The following is a 22,283-nucleotide window of genomic DNA, read 5'->3' on the forward strand; positions in this document are numbered from 1 at the left end:
TTTTTTTTTTTTTTTTTTTTTTTTCGTTTTTTTAATAAACAATTAAATACTTTTACTAAATGTCATTAAAGTTTAAAAAGATAATATTACCTCTTAAATTATTTTATTTGAACTTACCCTTTTTAATTAGGCGCGCTTTATTCCCACACCGTTAAAAATTTAAATTTTTTTTTTTTTACAATTTAATTTTTTATTTTTTTTTTATTTTTTTTTTTCATTATTTTCCAAATCAAATAGTTTTGAGATAATAATAAAATAATTAAATAGTAAAATTAATTAAACAAATAATATTGTCTACTATTTTTTTATTTTATTTGTAATAATAATAATATGAAATAATAATATTAAAAAATAATAATATAATAATTAAAAAAATAAATAATACAAAAATTAAATTAAATATCAAATAATAATAAAATAATAAAATAATAAAATAATAAAATAATAAAATAAAACAATATAATAATTAAAATGTCATTAAGTGATTGGGAAAATGCTAAAGAGAATATTGTACCACTTAAAGGTGGTAGAGATCCAACAAAACTTACATCATTTGCTAATAAATCAAATCCAGAGGAATTAGAACAGGAAAAACAGTAATTATTCAAATATAATAAAAAATAATTTAATTCAATAAATACTAACAATAATATTATAAATTATGTTTATATAGAAAATTTGAAGAAATTATTAATGAATATAAAGGCGAAGATCCAATTGAAAATTGGTTAAAGTATATTAAATGGGTACAACAGTCATATCCAGGTGGCAATATGAAAGAACAACTCATTATTTTATTGGAAAGATGTACAAGGTTATTTATAAATACAGAAAAATATAAGAACGATCCAAGATACCTTAGAATTTGGATTACATATGCAGATATGTGCAGAGATCCCATTGAAGTATTTGCATTTTTAGAGAATCAAAGAATTGGTTTTTATCTCTCTTTAATTTATGAAGCTAGAGCTATTGTCTATGAAAATAAAGGTGACTATGAAAAAGCCGATAAAGCATTCAAACAAGGTATCGAACGTAAAGCCCAACCAATAGAAAGATTACAACAAAAACATCAAGATTTTGAAAGAAGACTAATGGCAAGATTGAAATATCAACGTGAACATAACCCAGAGCAATTCCAACAACAACAACAAGAATCATTATTAAACGATGAAAATGGGAAATCAAATAGCAGAACTGTTTTAGGTACAATCAGTTCGACTCATGTTTCTTCAGAAAGAAAATCATCTCAAATTAAAGGTGCACCATTAGGTATTTCTGCTTTAGGTATGTATAGTTTACACATATAAAAGTTAAATTAATAAATAAATACTAATATATACATATTTTTTTTTTAATTTATTTAAAAAATTTATTATAGATAAAAAAAGAAAAATTAATGAAAAAAGTAATGGTGGAGGCGGATTTCAAATTTTTGATGATTCAAATAGTGGCGGTAATCCAGATGTCCAAACTGATTCTAAATTCTTTGGAGCATCACGTAAATCTTCAAATCCAACCATCAATAGTGTAGGTGATTCTCTACCACAAGTTAAATGGAACGAATTAGAACCAGAACTCACCAAACATAAAGAAAATACCCAGCTCGCTCAAAAATGGACCGATACTAAAATCCCACAAAAGAAATTAAAGAGCACCACCTCAAATTTCCAAATTTATTGTGACGAAAATCTTGAACAACCAAATGGCACAAGTGATCCATCATCACCAGAAAAATTAAAATTGGTTTCAAATGTAAAACAATCAAAATTAGAAGAAATTCAAAACAATCCATTAGCCAATTTTACAAAAGGTTCTCAATCAACACAACCAAATGGTAAATCATCTTCATCTTCATCTTCATCCTCATCATCTTCGTCATCGAGTAAAAATGAAAAAATTGGCTATAACAAATTATTATTTACAAATAATGATAATAGTGAAATTTCTTTTGAAGAGTACAGAGCTATGGTCGCAATAAAGAATTTAAAAGAAAAAGAAGAAAGAGAAATACTAGAAAAAGAAAGATTAGAAAAAGAAAGGTTGGAGAAAGAAAAATTGGAAAAAGAAAAACTAGAACAACAACAACAACAACAACAAGATGAAATGTCAGTTGAATATGAAAAAGAAAGAGTACCAACATCACCAACTATGACAATCCACACCAAACAAGCATTTAATGATGTTATGGCAATGTTCAGCGAACCATTAGAAATTGAGCAGGGTAACAAGAAATCTAAAAAGAAATCAACTTTAGTTTTATCATCAACCTCACCAAATCCATTTAAACATTATCAAGACAAAGACGAAGTTTTTAGTGAACCATTTGAAAGTCCTGATAAAAATGTAGAAAAAACAAAGATTACCAATCGTGATATGATTATGAAACAATTAAATTCATATGAATCAATGGAAACTGCTGTACAAGACCAACCACAATTTATTACATTAGACCAAGATAGAGAAAGAGTTCAAACCATTGATAGAATAGACCAGATAGTTAAAGTCCACCAACAACAATTCCAAATATTTGAAGATCAATCAGCTGCTCAACAAAACAATAACATGTTTTCAAAATCATTCCAATCCAAAGATCCAAATTTGGCAGATAAAATTAAAGGTAAAAATAAATTGTCAGCCTCATCCATTTCAAACAATAATAATGGTGGTTTTTCAATATTCCAGGACCCATCACCACAAGAAAACCAACAACAACCACCAAAGAAATCGATTGGTGGCGGTGGTTTTGCTATATTCCAAGATCCATCACCACAAGAACAAACTACTGAGCAACAACCACCAAAGAAACAATCAACTGGCTTTGCAATTTTCCAAGATCCATCACCACAAGAACCAATCGAACAACAACCACCAAAGAAACAATCTAATGGCTTTACAATTTTCCAAGATCCATCATCACACGAACAACACGAAAATAAAACAATAGAATTCGAAAGACAATCACAACAAAGCCAACAACCACAACAACAATCAAACAATATTACATTTTCAGCATCAACATTTTCAGTTAGCACTATTTCACCATTATCAAGCAAATCGATGGTTATGATGGATTTTAATAGTACAACCCAAGATAATCTCGAAGCTAGTTTCAAAGCAGCTAACAACATTACAAGTAATATAACAGGAAACATTACAAGTAATATTGACCCAACAACAGTTATTATATGTAGTTTAACACCAGATGACGGTATTGTTTCTCCATATCAAATTGAACACCAATATCTTTTAGAACAACACGTCTCGGGTACCGTACAAGCAATTGAAACATTTATGAATGTTAGCGATGATGTATCCCCACTTCCAGAAAATTTAGATCAAGCTCAAGTTAATCAATCTCTTGAAGACAATGGAATTATCGTTCAAATGCCATTCTTTGAAAATGAAATTACTGTTAGTTTTAGTAAGTGTATTGCAAAATCATCAATTGATGGTAGCACTACATTCAAAGTCGAAAGAATTGATGATAATGCAACACCAGAAGATAGTTGGTTAACATGTAAAGTTCAAGACCCATCATCTATTTGGGAGTTTTATATTATAAATCAAATTCATACACGTCTAGAAGAAAATTCACTACCAATTTCTAAAAGCAAATTCCCAAAAACCCATTCACTTTATTACTATACAGATAAATCAATAATGTTAATGGACCACTTTGACCAAGGTACTTTAGTTGATGTTGTATCAAGCTACCCAATGGATGAATCATTAGCAATGTTCCACTGTATAGAATTATTAAGAACTGTTGAAGATTTACATCGTGTTGGTATTATTCATGGTAACATCTGCTCAAAGAATTTATACTTTTTATTTGGTACCACCTCAAACTGGCCAGAATGGTCAGCAGATTGCCAAGGTGCATGGAGATCCAAAGGTTTTAGTTTAATCGACTTTAGCAAGTCTGTAGACACTACAATTTATAGTACAGGTGCCAAATTTATTTCACCATTTGAACTTTTGCCACAAGGTACTCCATCAGAATGGTCCGACTCGAATAAAACATGGTGTTATAATATCGATTACTTAGGACTTTGTAAAGTTATATTTTTTATTTTAACCGGTGGTAAATCAGAAGAATTACTTTTATCTAGAAATGATGATGATGGTACATTCGCTATTACCAATTCTAATCTTGTAAATACCTCAACCTTTTCAGAATTCAATTCAATTTGGAACAACTTATTGTTATCATTATTAAACTCTTCAGATAATAGCGACAATAGTAATAATATTTTAAAACAACAAAGGGAAATTCTCGAAAATTATTTATCTTCAAATCAATCAAAATCAAAATCAATTAAAAGCTCATTAAGAATTCAAAATATTAAATTATTTGAATCAATGAAATCAAAATAAATAAATAAACAAATAAATGAATCATTATTTATTAAAAATAATATATATAAAAACAAAGTTATAATTTTATTTTATTTTATATATTAATTATTTGTTTTGCTTTTATAATTTGGCATGCTTTAACAATATAGTATTTACTGAGCTCTTCATTTTTTTCACAACCAACTCCTTTAATTGCCATACATCCAACTAAATATGCTGCACGTGGGTTATTATTATCTGCTGACATTTTATAATAATATAAACACTTCTCTTTATTTTTTTGAATTTTATAATATAAATGACCTACATGGTATTGTGCTTCTAAAACTCTATGGTTTAAAATAGCTTCACCATTGGTTAATTGAATTTTTGATGGATAGTTGGCTGCTATTTCACATAACTCTATTCCTTTTTCAAAATTATTATTATTACAGTAGATTAAAGCTAAATTAAAATAACCTATAAAATAAATGTATTAATTAGTAATCATTATAATTTTTTCTTTCTTTTTTTTTTTTTTTACCTTTTGCGCTGTCATTATTTATTGTTTTGTGGAATAAAGATACTGCAATTCTGTATTCATTTTTATAATTTATATAAAACAAAGCGATTTCGCACAATAATCTATTTCTTATATATTCAATTGGGACTCCAAGCCTATTACTACATGATTTTAATAACTTTTCTGGAATAATACACCCATTTTTATAAACTATAAATCCAAATATTTTTTCCATTAGTTTTATATCAACCATGTTTTTCTTGTTCCTAATTCCAAAAAAATATTTATTAATGTCATTTACTGAGCATTTATTTGATAACCAATCATCTAAAAAATCCATCTTTTAAACTATTTATTTTTATTATTATTATTGTTATAATAAAAAAAAAATATTATTTTTTTTTTTTTTTTTTTTTTTTTTTCTTTATAATTTTTTTATTTATTTTAGTTATTTAAAAGTAATATTAATGATTATCTTTTTATTGTGTATTAAAAATGATTATACAAAATTTAAAAAAAGCATAATAAAAAATAATTTTTTCTCGATTAGGAAAAAAAAAATTTTATTTAGTTTTAGAAAAAAAAAATTATTAAATTTAATATGAATAAATTTAATAAAAACAAATATTAATGTTTGTTAAATTCCTTTTTAAAAGGTACTTTATTTTTGAATTTAATTTATTTATAATAAATGATTACATTAATTTATTTTAAATTAAAAAAAATTCGTATATCTAAAATTTATAATTGGGTAATATTCTGTGTTTATAAAGGTTACCTAAAATGATTTTATTGAGTCAGTAAAAAGTAATTAACCCTATAGTATGTTAAATATATATACCTACATTGTTTATATTTTTGTTGAATAGAGTTATAACTCTAATGCAATATAAAAAATATATAAAACCCATATTAATATTGAAGAAAAAATAATGATTCTACTTATAAGGCAACTATCTATTCCATATCTTTCCCATATTTTCAAACTATCTTTTTCATATTTATTGTCATCGTCTAATCTTTCTCTATTATTTATGCTATAACTTGAATTTGTAGGTTCTTCATCTTCTATAATTAATATAGTGGCCTCTTCTTTTTTATTCATATCATTTATTAATTATAGGTTGCTGTTTATATTTATTATTTATATATATTATTTATTTGAAAATTATTTCATTAAAAATTGGAAAAATAAATAAAATAAAAAATAAAAAAAAATAAAAATTAAAAAAAAAATTAAAAAAAAATAAAATTATTTCTTTTTTAATTATGATTTATAAATTAAAAAAAAAAAAAAAATTATTTCTTTTTTAATTTATAAATCATAAATAGATAAATAAATCTTATTTTATTGTTTTTTTCTTTAAATTATTAGGGGGATAGAGTGGAAGAATTGATTTATCACCACGCAATAAACCAATTTCAACCACACCTATCAAAAATTTGATATCAAAGTAATCACTATAATTAAATAGTTAACTTTGAACCAATATCAAAAGTGGTTCTATATCATAACAGTCATAAAAAAGAAAATGAAAATGTAAATAATTAAATTTATAACATTTTTGTTTTATGGTTATGGTATAAAATTAATTAATTATAAATTATAAAAAATAAAAAAATAATAAATTATTATTATTATAATAATTAAAAATTTCTTATTTTGTATAAAAAATCAAACATTGTTTATATATTTTTCAAAAAAAATAAAAATATAAAAAATTTTTTTTCATAATAATTTATTCATTAATAATTTTATTTATTTTATATGTATGTATTGAAAAATATTTATCAATTTATTTTTTAATCATTTACCAATTTTAATTTTTTATATCTAGAAATCAAATAATATGTTTGATTATATTTTAGTTATTGGGTTAATTTTTATAGGGATTGGTTTTTTCTATATAGCAATACATTGGTGCTTTAAAAAAGATTATGTTGCAATTTAACTAGAAAAAAAAAAAAAAAAGATAATATAATAATAAAAATAATAAATACATTAACTATAACCAAATTATATAAAAAAATTCAATAAAAATAAAATACTTATTTTTTTTTTTTTATAAAATTTTTATTTAATTTAACTAATTCACTAGTAATTTAATACTAATGATGAAACCAATCGATAAATATCGATAAAAAATATTGATTTATTATTTATTATTACATTATTACATTATTTAAAATTCTATTATATATTATTATTATTATTATTTTATTAAGAAAAACCTAGATCAACTGTATTTGCATTTGCTGTGATCGTGATTGTAGTCGTGTTGGATGGAGTATTGCTAAACAATGATTTTACATTTTCATTATCTCTACTATCACTTTTATCTCTGTATCTTTTATTATATTCTCTTTCTCTTGATCTATATCTATCTCTATATTCACATTTGTTTCTATATTTAATATCACAATCTCTTTCTCTTGAGCGGCCTCTATAGCTTATTAACTTTTCTCTATCTCTTGATTGTGATCTATCTCTTGAACGATCTCTATTTATTATATTATTTTTTCTACCATAATTTTTATTTTTTTTTCTTTCTCTTGAACGTTCTCTGTGTATTGATTTAAATTTTCTATGATTAATATTCTCTGTTTCCTCTTCACAACTTTGATTTTGTCTTAATACTAATGATAGTGAATGGGCAGAATTAACCAAATCTTCAATCAATATTCTATCACATGCTTCTTGATTTAAAACAAATGGCTGTTGTTGTTCATTTCGTAGTTGCAGGAATTTATCTTGTAGTAATTGAAGCTGTAGTTGTTGTTGTTGTTGTTCATATGTAATCTCTTTATCTGACATAATTTTTTAATTATGTATTTGTTATTGTTTTTATTATTTCTATTGTGTAAAAAAAAAAAAAAATGGGGATGAAAGGTGTGTTAAATAATAATAATAATAATAATAAATTAAAAATTATAAAAAAAAAAAATAAAATATAAATAATGTGGGTTTTTTTTTATGTGGGTGTGTTTACAATGAATAAAACTGTTTGTTTTCTTTTTTTTTAAATTTTTATGCTAAATTTAAAAAAATATTTTTTTTAATAATTTACCAAAATGAGATTACAATTAGATTTGATGTTTGTAAAAAGTAAGTGATTTCTTTAAAAAAAGATAATTTTCTACATAATAAAAAAATTTTATGCTCCCAAACAATATCACTATAATTTGGTATGTATACCTGAAAACTAATGGAGATTGAACAAAGAACAAATCTTACTATTTTAGAATCTATTTTTATTTTTATTTTTGTTTTATTATTCCTATTGATGATTTATTGATGTTTGTTTAAATATTTGCTTATATTTAAAAAAAAAAAAAAAAAAAAAAAATTTAAAAAAAAAAAAAAAAAAAAAAAAAAATTTTTTTTATAAAAATTGTTAAAAAAAAAGGAAAATTTAAATTTAATTTTTTTTTATAAAAATTTAATTTTAGATTTTTTTTTTTCTAAAATTAAATTTGTGTAATATATTTTGAATGGAAAGAGAAACAAATATTTTATTTTTTCTATGTTTTAGAAATATTATAATTAAAAAAGAGATATTTAGACAGATAAGAATTTTCAAGAAACACAATGAAACAGTATATCTATTTTCAAAATTAAAACTATTGGAACATCCATTCAGAGATTATATAACAAATCTATATCTTGACTTTAGGGATGGAAGTTTACCCTATTTTATCCCAGATTCGGTGAAGAAACTTACATTTGGGTCATTATTTAACAATTCATTAAAAGGATTAATACCGTATTATTGTGAAGAGTTGGTTTTAGGAAGCAATTTTAATCAAGCTATTGAACAAGGTGATTTGGCAAATCTTTCAAGTATAATATTTGGTAATAAATTTAATCAACAGTTTACAGGTTGTTGTGTTTTCCCTCCAACATTGAAGAGTGTAGTTCTTGGTAGTCGGTTTAATAAAGATATATTACCAGGATCAATGGGCAATCATATAGAAAAAATTACATTTGGTGGTGATTTTAATAAACAGCTTGTAGAGGGCTCCTTACCAGAATCAGTTACATCCATTACTTTTGGATGGGATTATAATCAACCTATACTCGAAAACTCAATACCAGCATCAACTAAAACAATTATATTTGGTGAATCATTTAATCAAATTATTAAACCAGGTTATTTAAAACAAATTGAAACCATTGTATTTGGAAATAATTATAATCAACCACTTTTACCCAACTCTATACCTGCTTCAACCACATCTATTACTTTTGGAAAAAAATTTGATCAACCAATCTCAACTGAATCAGACCCAGTTGGCATAATACCAGAGTCATGTACATTCCTCAAATTTGGTTTTAATTTCAATCAATCAGTTTCGACTATTGGTGCCATTCCTCCAAAAGTTAAATCTCTTATATTTGGCGAATGCTTCAATCAATCCTTTTCACCAGTTGGTTGTATACCGCCATTTGTAGAAACCATCATACTGGGTACTTATTATAAAAAAAATATTACACAGGATGAAATACCGATTAATTGCGAAATAAAAAAAATAAAATCTTCAAAATAATATTTTAAATATAATGGATAATTCATTTAATAACACAATCCACGACCCAAATATTTTATTAAAAAAGAGATATTTAGACAGATTAGGATTTTCAAGAAACACAATGAAACAGTATATCTATTTTCAAAATTAAAACTATTGGAACATCCTTTCAGAGATTATATTACAAATCTATATCTTGACTTTAGGGATGGAAGTTTACCCTATTTTATTCCAGATTCGGTGAAGAAACTTATATTTGGGTCATCATTTAACAGTTTATTAAAAGGATTAATACCGTATTATTGTGAAGAGTTGGTTTTAGGAAGCAATTTTAATCAAGTTATTGAACAAGGTGATTTGGGAAATCTTTCAAGTATAATATTAGGTATTAAATTTAATCATAAAATAAATAATTAATTTACCATATCAAATTGTTAAAATTATCAAAAAAAATAAAAATGTTTATTTTTATTTTTTCTCTGTTCTTTTTTTTTTTTTATTATAATATTAAAACAAAGGTAAAATAATAAATTTAAGAAAAAAAACTGAAAAAAGATATTTTTAAATTATTTTTTTTTTTAATTTTTATTTCTAAAAATTTTAATTATATTTTCAAAATTTTTTTTTTTTTTTTAATAAATTTATATCAACAAGCATATGTTTAGTTATAAATAAAATGGAAGAAAAGATATCAAATATTTTAGATTTATTCCCAAATTTAACCATTTCAACAGTAGAAAAATATTTAAAAGAAAATAATAATAATGTAGAATCCACAATTGATTATTTGTTAAATAATAATGTAGATGAAACCACCACCACCACCAATGTAAATATTAATAATACAACCTCAGAAACCAAAAGCAACTTGGATAATTGTGGAAAAGGATTTTCAGAAACCAACGAAAATGTTTATAATTTCAAATCAAAAGAAGATGAAGAGAATGAAAAATTATTTAAAGAGTTTATGAAGAATGAGCAATCTCAAAATGAAATAGCGAATAGAAGCAAATCCCACTATTGTGATATTTGTTTTATGGATTTACCAATCGAAGATTTCTATATTTTGGATGAATGTAATTTTAAAATTTAAATTTTACAATTTTTAAAAAACAAAATTTATTAATTTTATAAAATAAAAAATTTAGGTAATCATAAATTCTGTAATGATTGTTTAAGCACTCATTATACAATTCAAATTAGATCAGGTTATTCAAATTTAAAATGCCCTGCAAATTGTAAATATATTGTTAGTTATGAAGAAGCCAAGCATCTATTAAAGGGTGAAATATTCGAAAGATATGATGCTTTGTTATTATTGGCTCACTTACAAAAAGATAAAAATGTTTTAAAGTGTCCATACGTTAACTGTGGAATGAAAATGATTAAAAACAAAGACACTGTTGGTGATGTAGTTTGTCCAAACCCAGAATGTGAAACATCATTCTGTATAGAATGTAGAGAAGAATCTCATTTTGGCATCACATGTCAAGAATTAAGAGAACTCAAAATTGAACTTGCAGGTTATTTCTCTATCGATGAAGAAGATAAAAGAAAAAGAGAAGAAATACTCAGAAGTTTTAATTATGGACCAAATAAACACGCAAGATCTTCAATCAACAAAAGAATTTTCTTTGCTGGTAGATCCATTAGAAATAAAGAAGCTATGCAAAATAATATTCTTAAACTCAAAAACTCAAATATTAGAACCTATAACTGGATTATGAATAATACTATGATGTGCCCACATTGTTCCTGTTTAATTGAAAAGAGTTCTGGTTGCAATCATATCGACTGTTATTGTGGTATGTAGTCTCTTTTCCATCATTCTTGGATTTAAAAATCAATATTAACTTTTTTTTTTTTTTTTTTTTTTTTTTTTTTCTGTATACAGGTGGCAGTTTCTGTTTTGGTTGTGGTATTTCTGAATCAGAACACTATGGAGGCTTTCCATGTACATATAGATGTTAATGTGTAAAATATTATTTAATACTTTTTTTTTTATAGGTTAACCTATAAAAAATAAATAGAATAGAACGATCATTCCTTGTGGATTCTTGATAGTTATTTAACAAAGTTTATGGTATCATTTATTATTTTTGAATTTTAATATAACCAAAAAAAATAAATTCACGAAGCGTGACATAATAATTAATTAAAAAAATAATTTTTTTTTTTTTTTTAATTTATTTTTTTATTTAATTTATTTTTTTTTAAATTAAATATTTAAATTCAATATTTTTTTTTTTGTTTTTACTTTATTAAAAAATTAAACTTTAAAGAAAATAATTAAAATAAATAATAATAACAATGTCAGAAAAATTAGGAAATAATGTCGTAGATAAAAGCCTTGAAATTGATAAAGATGGAAATTTCGTTAGAACAAATAGTGCTTTCAGAGAAACAGTTTCTAAAGAACATCCAATTTATAAACCAGAAAAGGATAGATATCACTTATATGTTGCACTTATTTGCCCATGGGTATGTTAAATAAAATGAAAAAATAATATTAAATATTAAATTGTTATTAATTTTTTTTATTTTTTTTATTTTATATTTATTATAGGCACACAGAACTCTCATAGTTAGAGAGTAGGATTTAAATTATTAATATAATACTATTTAAAAAAATAAAAACTAATTAATTATCTTTTTTACAGATTGAAAGGTTTACAAGATGTTATTAGTGTTTCTATTGTACACTACCATCTTGAAAGATCAACAGGTTGGAAATTTTCAACAAAAGAAGGTGCCACAGTTGACCATATTAATGGCTTTGAATATTTAAAACAAGTTTATTTATTATCAAATCCAAACTATATTGGTAAAATCACCGTACCCGTATTGTTTGATAAGAAAACTAAAACCATTGTAAATAATGAATCAAGTGAAATTATTGTAATGTTAAACTCTGCATTCAATGAATTTTCAAAAACTAAAGAACAAGCAGAACTAGATCTATACCCAGTAGAGTTAAAAGATGATATTGATAAAATCAACGATTTAGTTTATAATACTGTTAATAATGGTGTATATAAGGTAAAAATATTTATTATTTAAAAATATTTTTAATATTATATATAATTAACTTTTTTTTTTTTTGTATACCATAGTGTGGTTTTGCAGAAACTCAAGAGTCATACGAAAACAATTACTATAAACTTTTTGAAAGTTTAGATTATTTAGAATCACTTCTTTCAAAACAACGTTATTTAGTTGGAAAAAAACTCACTTTGGCAGATCTTAGATTATTTGTAACCCTTATTAGATTCGATATAGCATACTATGGATTTTTCAAATGTAATAGAAATTTAATTAAAGAGTTTCCAGCCCTTTCAAATTATTTAAAAGAGCTCTATCAAATCCCAGAATTTAAAAAGACTGTTGATTTCCATCATATTAAAAATGGTTACTTTTTATGTGTTAATCAACAAAAAAGTGCAATTGTACCATTAGGTCCAAATTTAGATTATTTAAATCAACCTCATAATCGTTCAAATTTATAAATTAAATAAATAAATAAACTTTATAAATAATAAAATTAATTAATTTAAAAATAAAAGAAACAAATTGCAATAATTCATGAATTTTAATTTATTATTCAAACAGTTGTAACTCTTATCTTACTGTTTAAAAAAATGGGTGTTTAAAAAAAGATGTATAAACATTTATAGAATCTGCATCGATGAAAATACCTTCTTTAATTAAGTCCTCTCTTTTCTTTATACAATTGTTTAATTTTTTGATTAAAGTAAATACAAAATATTCAACTTAAAAATTTTTAAAAAAAAAAAAAAAAAAAAAAAAAAAAAATAAATATTTACCCCCCTTAAGTATTATGGAAAACCCCCTGTATAGAGATTCCAATTAAGTTTTAATCTCTTTATCTATTCTATTTCTACTTATTAATTCATTTCTTCTATTAACCGGATATGAATACCATCTCTATTAATAATTTTTAAATCTTCTTAATCATCAATTGATTATTTTTTTTTTTACTTTTTTTTTGGGGGGCAGATCACATTCCATAATACTTAAGAGGGGTTCTCCATAATACTTAAGGGGGGTTATATATTTATTTTTTTTTTTTTTTTTTTTTTTTTTTTTTAAAAATTTTTAAGTTGAATATTTTGTATTTAATCAAAAAATTAAACAAAGTTAGTTATAAAAAATAAATAACAATAACAATGATAGAAAAATTAGGAAAAAATACTGTGAATAATAGTGTATGTAATGTAATATTATTTATAAATATTTAATTTTAAATTTAATTAACTTTTTATTTATTTTTTATATTAAATATAATAGTGTGGTTTTGAAGAAACTCAAGAGTCACTTAAACTCGACCAGCAGAAGAAACTAGTGAATCAACATCCGCTATCTACTGATCAACAAAAAGGATCCTTAATATTTACTACCCATCCAAATATGGCGGTGGTGCATGTACCAGATTCGTTAAAAATAGACAGAACGCCATCTGCTGATAATTCTGAGTCATTGCCTTTGGCTAGCCATATTCGAGCTTCTAGCAAGAAACAACTAAGGCATAAAAGTCCACTATTTCTTGAAAAGACAATAAGAAGAGAATCGGTTCCAGCTACTACTTCTCCCCTACAACTAATAGCTAAAGGAGGACACTACATTGTGATTGATCATCCTTATGCCACAACAGCGACTGTAATAGTTAACATAACAAAGCTCTCCCTGGCAAAAATACCTTTGCTGCTTTCACCTGGGGCAGATGTAAAGAAACTTGCTGCATCGACCCATGACTACCAAAGAAATCGTATCAGTGTATGTTTACCTCAATTAGATCCGATAGGTAAAGGCTATGTGCGTATTGAAAAATATGGTCTACCAGGAGGCGCTGGAGGTATAGAGCTTGACACGGATATATTGATCACCCATGTTGAGACAGGTTTTAATTTTATAGGCATGTCTCATTCTCCAGAAATGTTCAATAGCTGGCGTCCTTTTTTGGATGAATTTTCTGCTACCCTCGCAAACATGTCCTTAAATTTGAGAGCAGTTTGTCCACCCATGTCTATCGATACCTATGATCCAGGTAACCATTGCAGTACCTTTGAGCGTATCGCTAGCAACGCTACTGGCAGAAAATTACGCTTTGAGCAGTATGGGAAAGCTTATCTACACATCGTATACCAAATCAGGGACAAGATTCAAAAAAAACAAAGCCTACTCATAGACCCAGCAGAATATCCGCCCCATTGTTATAGCGTAAGCTTACAACCTAACTTTTTTGGTTTGTTCCCTTTAGTTAGTGAACTTTCGAAACTCTACGCGACACGACTAGGAAGTAATGTTAGTATTGACCTTGGAAGGGTACTGTCTATCGCAGATGTAGAGGTTAGTTTTAACGATGCTTTTACAAACTTTGAAAAGAAAGTAGAAGATCGCCAAGAACAAATCCGAAAAACACTGGATAGGGTCAGTAAAGAGGTGGAAGAGATAGAGAATGATTTTTATTGTAAGAGGCAAGGATTGAACCTTTCAAATTCAAGCTGTGGGGATCTTATACAACACATTACCTCATTCAAGCAGCTAAGTATCTTATTGAACAAGAAATTATCGATTTTAGATGATTTAGTTGGGGCTGATGAAGCAAACAAGGTAAATAGAAAGTCGTTAGTAAACAAAGTTTCCCTTTTGCTAGATCAACTAGAAACTCTCTTACTGGAATTGGAGGAGAAGAAAAGAAATAGTTCTAAAAGCTATTCTATAAAAGCCGATGGGCTAGAGTTAAACCCAGGGAATTATGTTCTAAATAATCCGCATATGGCTGAAAATGTGATTAAGTTGTATAAAGCCTTAAAGGAGAAACTCCAAAATCATCATAATCCTAAAATACGTAATTTTCAATTTCAAGTAACCGGAGGGGATAGGTACAAGGGGCCAGATGGGAAACCATATTCATGTAGTGAACATACAATAGTTCCAGGTGCAGCTCCATCGGGTGCACATATGGAAGATAATGGTGCCAGAGCTGTAGACATAAGGATAAAATTATCAGATGGGTCGGATATCATACCTTTAGATATAGTTGAGGAACTCACAAATAAGAATTTGTATAAGTATACAATGCTTTTTCTTGATTATAAAGCTTTGCCTAAAATTTATCCAGATAGACATTATCATTTTCAATTACCAAATACAACAGAATATGGAGGTGGTAAAAAAAAATAAAAGATGTATAAACATATATAGTATAGAGGGTGCAAGGTTTCTGAATAATCTTAGAAATTATAGTGGATATGGACTTCCTTGTGCCTTTCATATAAGCACAGAAGTACCAATAAACTATAAAATATAATAATAAAAAGAAATAAAAATACAATACTTTGCGTTTAATTTATCATTTTACACAGATTTATAACTATCTTACTGTTTAAATAAGAAATATCTAAAATGTGTGTTTGAAAAAAAATATATATTTAATTTATTTGGAGTTTTACGTATATTGTGTGTATATATTGTGTGTATATGTATATGCGAATGTTGATGTATATAAAACAACTTTAATTTTTAAACTCTTCCTCTCATATTACCTGTTTATATAAATTAAAATAAATTTTGTATTAGCAAATTATATTATTTATCGTGTATTGTGTTAAATGAAAAAAAAACTATGATACTTTACCATGACCTCTAACATTATCATCTTTATAATCATCGAACCTTCTTTTTTCTCTGAGTTTATCGTCATCATCAGCTTCGTCATCTAATTGTTCATCAGTTTTTTCTGGGGCTTCACTTTCTTTACCACCTTTTCCTTTTACCATACCACCATTGTGCATTTCGATTTCAGCGGCTTGTTCAGGTGTCAAAGTTGGGAGAATATGAGAAGGTCTAAATACACGATCCAACATAACTCTTCTACCATCTGGAAGGATTTGAAAGTTTCCAATATTACTTTTAGCTGGCATTTTTGGTGGAGGAACTACACCACCATTTTGTTCTTTTAAAACTTCAACTTGAGAGAGTAAATTGTATTCGAGATCAATTGTTTCTAATAAACCTACTGCTTTGAAAACACCCTCTTTAATTAATAAAATTGAAAAATCTCTATCTAATTCTTCATCACCTGTATCTGACTCTTCAATTTCACCACCACTACCAGAGTTTTTTAATAATTCCTCTCTTTTCTTTATACAATATTCCAATTTAGTTTTAATCTCTTTATTTCTTCTATTTCTACTTATTAATTCATTTCTTCTATTAACCGGATCTGCTTTTCCATCTCTATTAATAATTTCTAAATCTTCTTTATCAATTAACTCTAATCTTTCACAATCCTCTAAAAACATTTGAATTTTTTGCTATTTTTAAAAAAACATAATTAATTAATATAAAAAAAATAAAAAAATAAAAAATATATAAATAAATTAATAAATACCTTTGATGTTTTTAAAAATTTTAATCTATCTGCACCTGTAATTTTAAGATATAATTCTGCTAAATAATATGGGATTAATAGATACCTATATAATAAAAAAAACTATTAATATATAGTTATTTTTTAATTTATTATTAAATTTATTACTTTAATAAATCAGTTCTAATATCCTCTAAATCTTCATTCTTTGAAAAAATTTGTTGTTTAGTTGCATTCATTGAGGAGGTGATGAAATGGGCAATGGCTTGTTTTGCTTGTTTTTGGAATTCTGGGTCACTTGTTGACATTGAACTATTATCAAGTTCGATGAAATGTTTTTGTCCCATTGTAAATGATTCGAATAATGTTAACTCATGAAGGCTACCACTACTACTATTATTAGTTGTAGTGGTCGAAGTTGTGGGTTTATATTTATTGTCTTCCATATTTAGTAAATTATTTATAATTAAAATTATAATAAAAAAATTATTTAAAAAAATTAAAAAAAAAAAATCAAAAAAAAATCAAATTTTAAAAAAAAAAAAAAAAAAAATTATTTTTTATTTTATTTTTTTTGAATCCCAACAAAAATAAAAAATAAAAAAAAAATAGTTTTGTTTAAAAAAAAAATTGTTTTGTTTAAAAAAAAACTATATTTTTTCTATCAACCATTTTTTTTAATAATAATAAATAATAACAATCAAAAACTATATAGAAATAATAATATCAATAACATAGGGGTTTTTTTTGTTTTCCTATTTATTTTTAGTTTTTTAAAACGAATAAATAAAAATATTATTACTTTTCAAACTTAAAAAAATTGGTGATTAAATTTGGAGAGGTGACATCTCTTTGCAAATTTTTTGTTTTTTCAAAAAAATTTAATCAAAAATAATAAAAAATAAAAAAAATTTTTTATAAAAATTATAATTTTTTCACTTTTTATAATAAATAATAAAATAATAATAATAAATAATAAAATAATAATATATCTAAATTAATTTATGGTTTTTTAAAATAATATATACTTCCTTTAATTAATATCTATAAATTAATTGGAATTTAATTATTTATTCTCTTTTTTTTTTTAAAAAAAAAATTAATCATTGCCCCAAAAAAACAAAATTGTAAAAACAAATAATAGTGATAATAAAAAAAAATTATTTATATATAGTTTATAATAATAGAATTAATAATTAACCTATAGGAATAAAAATAATAATATATTTTATATTTTTTTTCATTTTTTCTCTCTTACTCATATAAAAACACTTTCATTTAATTACCACCTCACAAAAACTATAAATATATATATTTTTTTTTAATTTTTTTCTGCGCCCATTACACACAAACACACCCATTACCACCGTTGTTAATTTTCACAAATAATAAAACAAATATAATATTATTTTTGTAATAATTTTAAAAAATCGAACAATATAAATAACACACCCCCACCCACCAAAAAATAATATTGTTTAAACACACAAAACAAGATTTTTTGAATAGTAAAGAGAAAATTATTTTCCAAAAAAAAAAATATATTATATAAAATACATATAATTGGAATAGTATTAAATATTAATAAAATATCAATAATAAAAATATAATAAAAAATAATAGATTAAGTTTTTTAATTTTTTTTATATTAATTTAAATAATTTAAATATTATTAAAAAAAAAAAAAAAAAAAAAAATAGAATTTTAAATCTAAAAAAAGCAAGATATATAAATAAAATTTTATTTTTATTTTTATATTTTTTGACTTCTATAAAATTAGAATAAAAAAAAATAAAATAAAAAAGATAAATATACATATAAAAAAATGGAAAATAACAACAATAATAATAAAAATAATAATATGTATAATAATATAGGTTCACCACCAAATTATAATAATAGAAATAATAATATGAACTATAATAGTCCCAATATTCCAAATAATAATAATAACCCAAATTATAACTATAATAATATGTATAATAATATAATGTATAATAGCGATATAGATAATGGCAGTAATCATTATCATGACCTTTTAATAAACAATAATAATAGTTTAAAATCTAAACGTAGATTTAAATTTAAAGTTTTATCTTTTGTAATTGCAATCTTTTTCATTATATCTATAAGTTCCTTGGTATTTTTTATTTATTTTAGTACCGAGCAATTGGTAAGATTTAACCCCACGCTAAAAAAAAAAAATAAAAAAAAGATATTAACTATTTATTATTTTATATAGACATTTAAAGGATTTAAATTTATCGAAACTAAATGTATATTAGAATCAACAAGATATACATCCAGAAATGAAACAAGCGGAGACTGTCAAGTATTGAACGAAAATGAATGGTGGTATCAATATGACAAAGATTTTTATAAATTTAATAATGGAAATGCAAATATAAATTACAGTAGCAGTTATAGTTATGGTTCAATAGTTGGTTCAGAGGATACCGATAATTTTAGCGACAATAGTGATAGTATTGGAAAGCACAAGAAGAGTAATATAGTTTGCTTCCAGGGTATATTTAATGTTAGTTTTAACGATACAGAAAAGCAATTATTAAATGGAGATATTTATGGAATATGGAGTGCAGACTTGGAAAGAATAAAATCATATTTACATTTGGTCAAGGGTGGCGTAGAACAAACTTGTTTTTACAATAAACACGACAACAAAGAAATAATTTGGATTAGACCGCCCTCATCACTTTTTAATATATTATTAATTGTGTTGTTAGGTTTGGTTTCCTTATTATCGTTTATTTTATTTATTGTAATTTGCAGAAAGGCTTTTGGGCCGTTATCAAAAGAAGAGGAGAAGGCTAAACTATTGTCAAACTCAATATATTATCGTTATACAAGTGATAATGTTTATAATTTAGAAAATAATAATAATAATAATAATTAAATAATTAATAGTTAAATAGTTAAATAATTTCAAAATAATATAATAATCACAAGTTTTTTTTTTTTTAGTTTTTAAATTTTTTTTAATTATAAATAAATAAATTTATAAAAAAGTTATAAAGATTTTTTTTTATTTATAAACAAATTGTTTTTTTTATTATTTGTATTATTATTATTATTTGTATTTTTATTATTTATTTATTAATTTATTAAAATTTTAATAAATTTAAATTATTAAAACCATTGATAAAATTAATAAAATTAATGTTGTTGGTAAATTTAATTTTATAGCAAAAGAGGAGTCTGTTTCATCTACGTGTGGTGGTTTGTAGTGAGCTGCAGTGATTGTGGAGATATAGAGTGTACCTTGATGAATACCACCTAAATCAGTTTTAACGACAACACCACCTATTTTGGCACCATAGAAATCAACTGCTAAATCATTCCAAGGAATTGATAATTGTACCCATTTGTTTGAAGGGAAAATGCCACCTACATATTCTGAAAGTGATAAACATGGGAATTCACCAGTACCAGCTTCATTTAAAAGACAGATCTTGCAATCTAAAGGTCTTGTGTATGTGTGTTGTTCTAAATCTTCTTGGCCTTGGTAAATATAAGCATTATCTGGATAGTAGTAGAGATTGAAAATCATACCATCATATTCATCAATACCAACACTTCCATTCATAAAGTTCAATTGTAATCTATTGATGTTTTCTATTTGATATTCAATAGTTGGTTTGTTTTTATATTTCATTGCGGTACTTGCAAAGTTAACATTAGCAACGGATTGTGATGGGTCACCATTTCCTAATTTACCGTTTTTGAAGACTTCCATTTGATCGTTTGGTTCCATACAAATTGTTCCATTTGAAAATAATACATCATCAAAATAAGCCATATCCATGTATCCATCATAGGTTGGTTGGATCATAAATCCATCCATTAAAGTGTTATTTGGGTTAACAACTTGGAATGATTTCATTGGAATAATTACTTTGTACCAATGCTCTTTTTGAATACCACCAATTACAAAGTCACCTAAATTAACTGATGCAATTTTGCTTCTTTTATATGTTAAGTAAACTGCAAGACTTTGACCACCTCTGAAGCCACCATTCATCCAAAACATTAAATACTTGTGTCTTTTAATTGGGAATGATTTTCTATTTGAGAAACGTAAGTTTTTAGCATATTCATTGAAACCAAAAGCAATGTTATAACCGATTCTTTGGAAATAGATACTTTGTTCTCTATAGGTACCGTTTGATAATTCAGTTGTCCATCCTTCTTCTTCATTTAAAGTTTCATTGAAAATCCAATATGGTCTATAGGTGGTACAGTTGCTTGAGAAGTATTTGTAAGATGCTTTTTGAGGACCCCAGTTGGTTTCTTCATCAGATTCAGAGTCAGTTGGGCACTTGACAGAAACATAGTTGAAAGTTTTGATGGTAGCTTTGGTTGGTAAAACTGTTTCTTTAATTGGTTTGTTTTCATTATTGGTAACAGAGATACGGAATCTTAATGGTGGTGGTGGTGATTTTGGACCTGCATATTTAGTATTGATTTCACCTTGAAGACGAGTATTGAAATACCAAACCAACATTTCTTCAGAATATACAAAGGTATAGTTATTTGCAATATCAAATGATGAACCAGAAATGGTATTTTTGAATTCAGTTACTTTACCATATGATGTGTAACCATATTTGAGGGTTGTTGTGTTACCTTCAATCTTGAAAAATATATCGCTGTATTGACCTTTGCCACCAGTTGAAGCATAGATTTTAGTTACAGTATTTGAAGCTGGTGAAGCAGCCATTACAACAGAGTAGGTACCATATGTCATTTTTGAAGAGTGTTCTACTTCAGCACATGAGTATTTGTGACCAAGACAGCCAGTTGGGCAGGTTTTACTTTCCAATGCTAAGGTCATACCTTTTGCGCTACCTCCAATGTTTTTTGGTGAAAGGAAACATTGATATGGATCGTCATTTACACTACTGATAACACCATTGAATGAATCGTATTCTTCTTCTACTGATACATCATCACCGCATAAATATAATTCTTTTGGATCAAATGCTTTAGGTTTTGTGGAAGGTTTACCTTTGCTAGGGACTGATGATGTTTCGTCATCGAATGAATTTGCAGCTTCTGATGATAAAGGTGGAGTATCGGATTCAACATTTTCTACTTCAGAACTTTCTACTTTAGTTGGTTTTGGAGTAGTTTTACAATTAACAAAGTTTATTATTAATGTAATTAAACAAAATAATAATACTATTTTTAATTTCATATTATTATTTAAATTTAATTTTTAGTTATGATTTTTTTACAACACAATTTTTTTATTTATTATTATTATTATTATTATTATAGTATAGTAATATTATTTATAGTAATTTTAGTTTTTATTAAAATATATTGTTATTATTATTTTTATTGATTTATTATTAAATTAAAAAATTACTTTGAGTTTTTATCTCTTTTTTTTTTTTTTTATTATTTAATTTTTTTAATTTAATTTAATAATTTATAAAAAAATCAATTATTATTATGATTTTTATTTAAAAGATT

The 22,283-nt window shown here is 24.7% G+C and overlaps 10 protein-coding genes across 10 annotated transcripts; 6 read left to right on the forward strand and 4 right to left on the reverse strand.

The window, feature by feature from the left end:
- Positions 1-471: 471 nt before the first annotated feature.
- On the forward strand, positions 472-4,380 carry DICPUDRAFT_38421 (uncharacterized protein; the record flags this gene model as incomplete). The annotated part of the gene is made up of 4 exons (XM_003290989.1): positions 472-596; positions 674-1,287; positions 1,382-2,740; positions 2,837-4,380. 4 exons carry the CDS (start codon positions 472-474, stop codon positions 4,378-4,380), a joined length of 3,642 nt encoding a protein of 1,213 aa, XP_003291037.1.
- Positions 4,381-4,456: 76 nt separating this feature from the next.
- DICPUDRAFT_89216 (uncharacterized protein) lies at positions 4,457-5,204 on the reverse strand (the record flags this gene model as incomplete). The annotated part of the gene is made up of 2 exons (XM_003290997.1): positions 4,457-4,821; positions 4,886-5,204. The coding sequence occupies 2 exons, from the start codon at positions 5,202-5,204 to the stop codon at positions 4,457-4,459; spliced, it is 684 nt and encodes a 227-aa protein (XP_003291045.1).
- A 1,881-nt stretch (positions 5,205-7,085) lies between these two features.
- DICPUDRAFT_155589 (uncharacterized protein) lies at positions 7,086-7,679 on the reverse strand (the record flags this gene model as incomplete). The annotated part of the gene is made up of 1 exon (XM_003290998.1): positions 7,086-7,679. One exon carries the CDS (start codon positions 7,677-7,679, stop codon positions 7,086-7,088), a length of 594 nt encoding a protein of 197 aa, XP_003291046.1.
- A 677-nt stretch (positions 7,680-8,356) lies between these two features.
- DICPUDRAFT_38425 (uncharacterized protein) lies at positions 8,357-9,412 on the forward strand (the record flags this gene model as incomplete). The annotated part of the gene is made up of 1 exon (XM_003290990.1): positions 8,357-9,412. The coding sequence occupies one exon, from the start codon at positions 8,357-8,359 to the stop codon at positions 9,410-9,412; it is 1,056 nt and encodes a 351-aa protein (XP_003291038.1).
- Positions 9,413-10,070: 658 nt separating this feature from the next.
- On the forward strand, positions 10,071-11,365 carry DICPUDRAFT_89217 (uncharacterized protein; the record flags this gene model as incomplete). The annotated part of the gene is made up of 3 exons (XM_003290991.1): positions 10,071-10,470; positions 10,543-11,199; positions 11,289-11,365. 3 exons carry the CDS (start codon positions 10,071-10,073, stop codon positions 11,363-11,365), a joined length of 1,134 nt encoding a protein of 377 aa, XP_003291039.1.
- A 339-nt stretch (positions 11,366-11,704) lies between these two features.
- DICPUDRAFT_38429 (uncharacterized protein) lies at positions 11,705-12,900 on the forward strand (the record flags this gene model as incomplete). The annotated part of the gene is made up of 4 exons (XM_003290992.1): positions 11,705-11,875; positions 11,961-11,986; positions 12,055-12,433; positions 12,508-12,900. The coding sequence occupies 4 exons, from the start codon at positions 11,705-11,707 to the stop codon at positions 12,898-12,900; spliced, it is 969 nt and encodes a 322-aa protein (XP_003291040.1).
- A 681-nt stretch (positions 12,901-13,581) lies between these two features.
- Positions 13,582-15,598, forward strand: DICPUDRAFT_81734 (uncharacterized protein; the record flags this gene model as incomplete). Its single annotated transcript, XM_003290993.1, has 2 exons — positions 13,582-13,620; positions 13,703-15,598. 2 exons carry the CDS (start codon positions 13,582-13,584, stop codon positions 15,596-15,598), a joined length of 1,935 nt encoding a protein of 644 aa, XP_003291041.1.
- Positions 15,599-16,038: 440 nt separating this feature from the next.
- On the reverse strand, positions 16,039-17,233 carry DICPUDRAFT_155594 (uncharacterized protein; the record flags this gene model as incomplete). The annotated part of the gene is made up of 3 exons (XM_003290999.1): positions 16,039-16,731; positions 16,809-16,893; positions 16,956-17,233. The coding sequence occupies 3 exons, from the start codon at positions 17,231-17,233 to the stop codon at positions 16,039-16,041; spliced, it is 1,056 nt and encodes a 351-aa protein (XP_003291047.1).
- Positions 17,234-18,612: 1,379 nt separating this feature from the next.
- On the forward strand, positions 18,613-19,701 carry DICPUDRAFT_89219 (uncharacterized protein; the record flags this gene model as incomplete). The annotated part of the gene is made up of 2 exons (XM_003290994.1): positions 18,613-18,960; positions 19,030-19,701. The coding sequence occupies 2 exons, from the start codon at positions 18,613-18,615 to the stop codon at positions 19,699-19,701; spliced, it is 1,020 nt and encodes a 339-aa protein (XP_003291042.1).
- Positions 19,702-19,767: 66 nt separating this feature from the next.
- On the reverse strand, positions 19,768-22,158 carry DICPUDRAFT_57120 (uncharacterized protein). The gene has a single exon (XM_003291000.1). It carries the CDS (start codon positions 22,000-22,002, stop codon positions 19,927-19,929), a length of 2,076 nt encoding a protein of 691 aa, XP_003291048.1. The 5' UTR covers positions 22,003-22,158; the 3' UTR covers positions 19,768-19,926.
- Between the last annotated feature and the right edge of the window lie 125 nt (positions 22,159-22,283).

Source organism: Dictyostelium purpureum (genome assembly GCF_000190715.1).
Source record: "Dictyostelium purpureum unplaced genomic scaffold DICPUscaffold_254, whole genome shotgun sequence".
NCBI lineage: Eukaryota > Evosea > Eumycetozoa > Dictyosteliales > Dictyosteliaceae > Dictyostelium > Dictyostelium purpureum.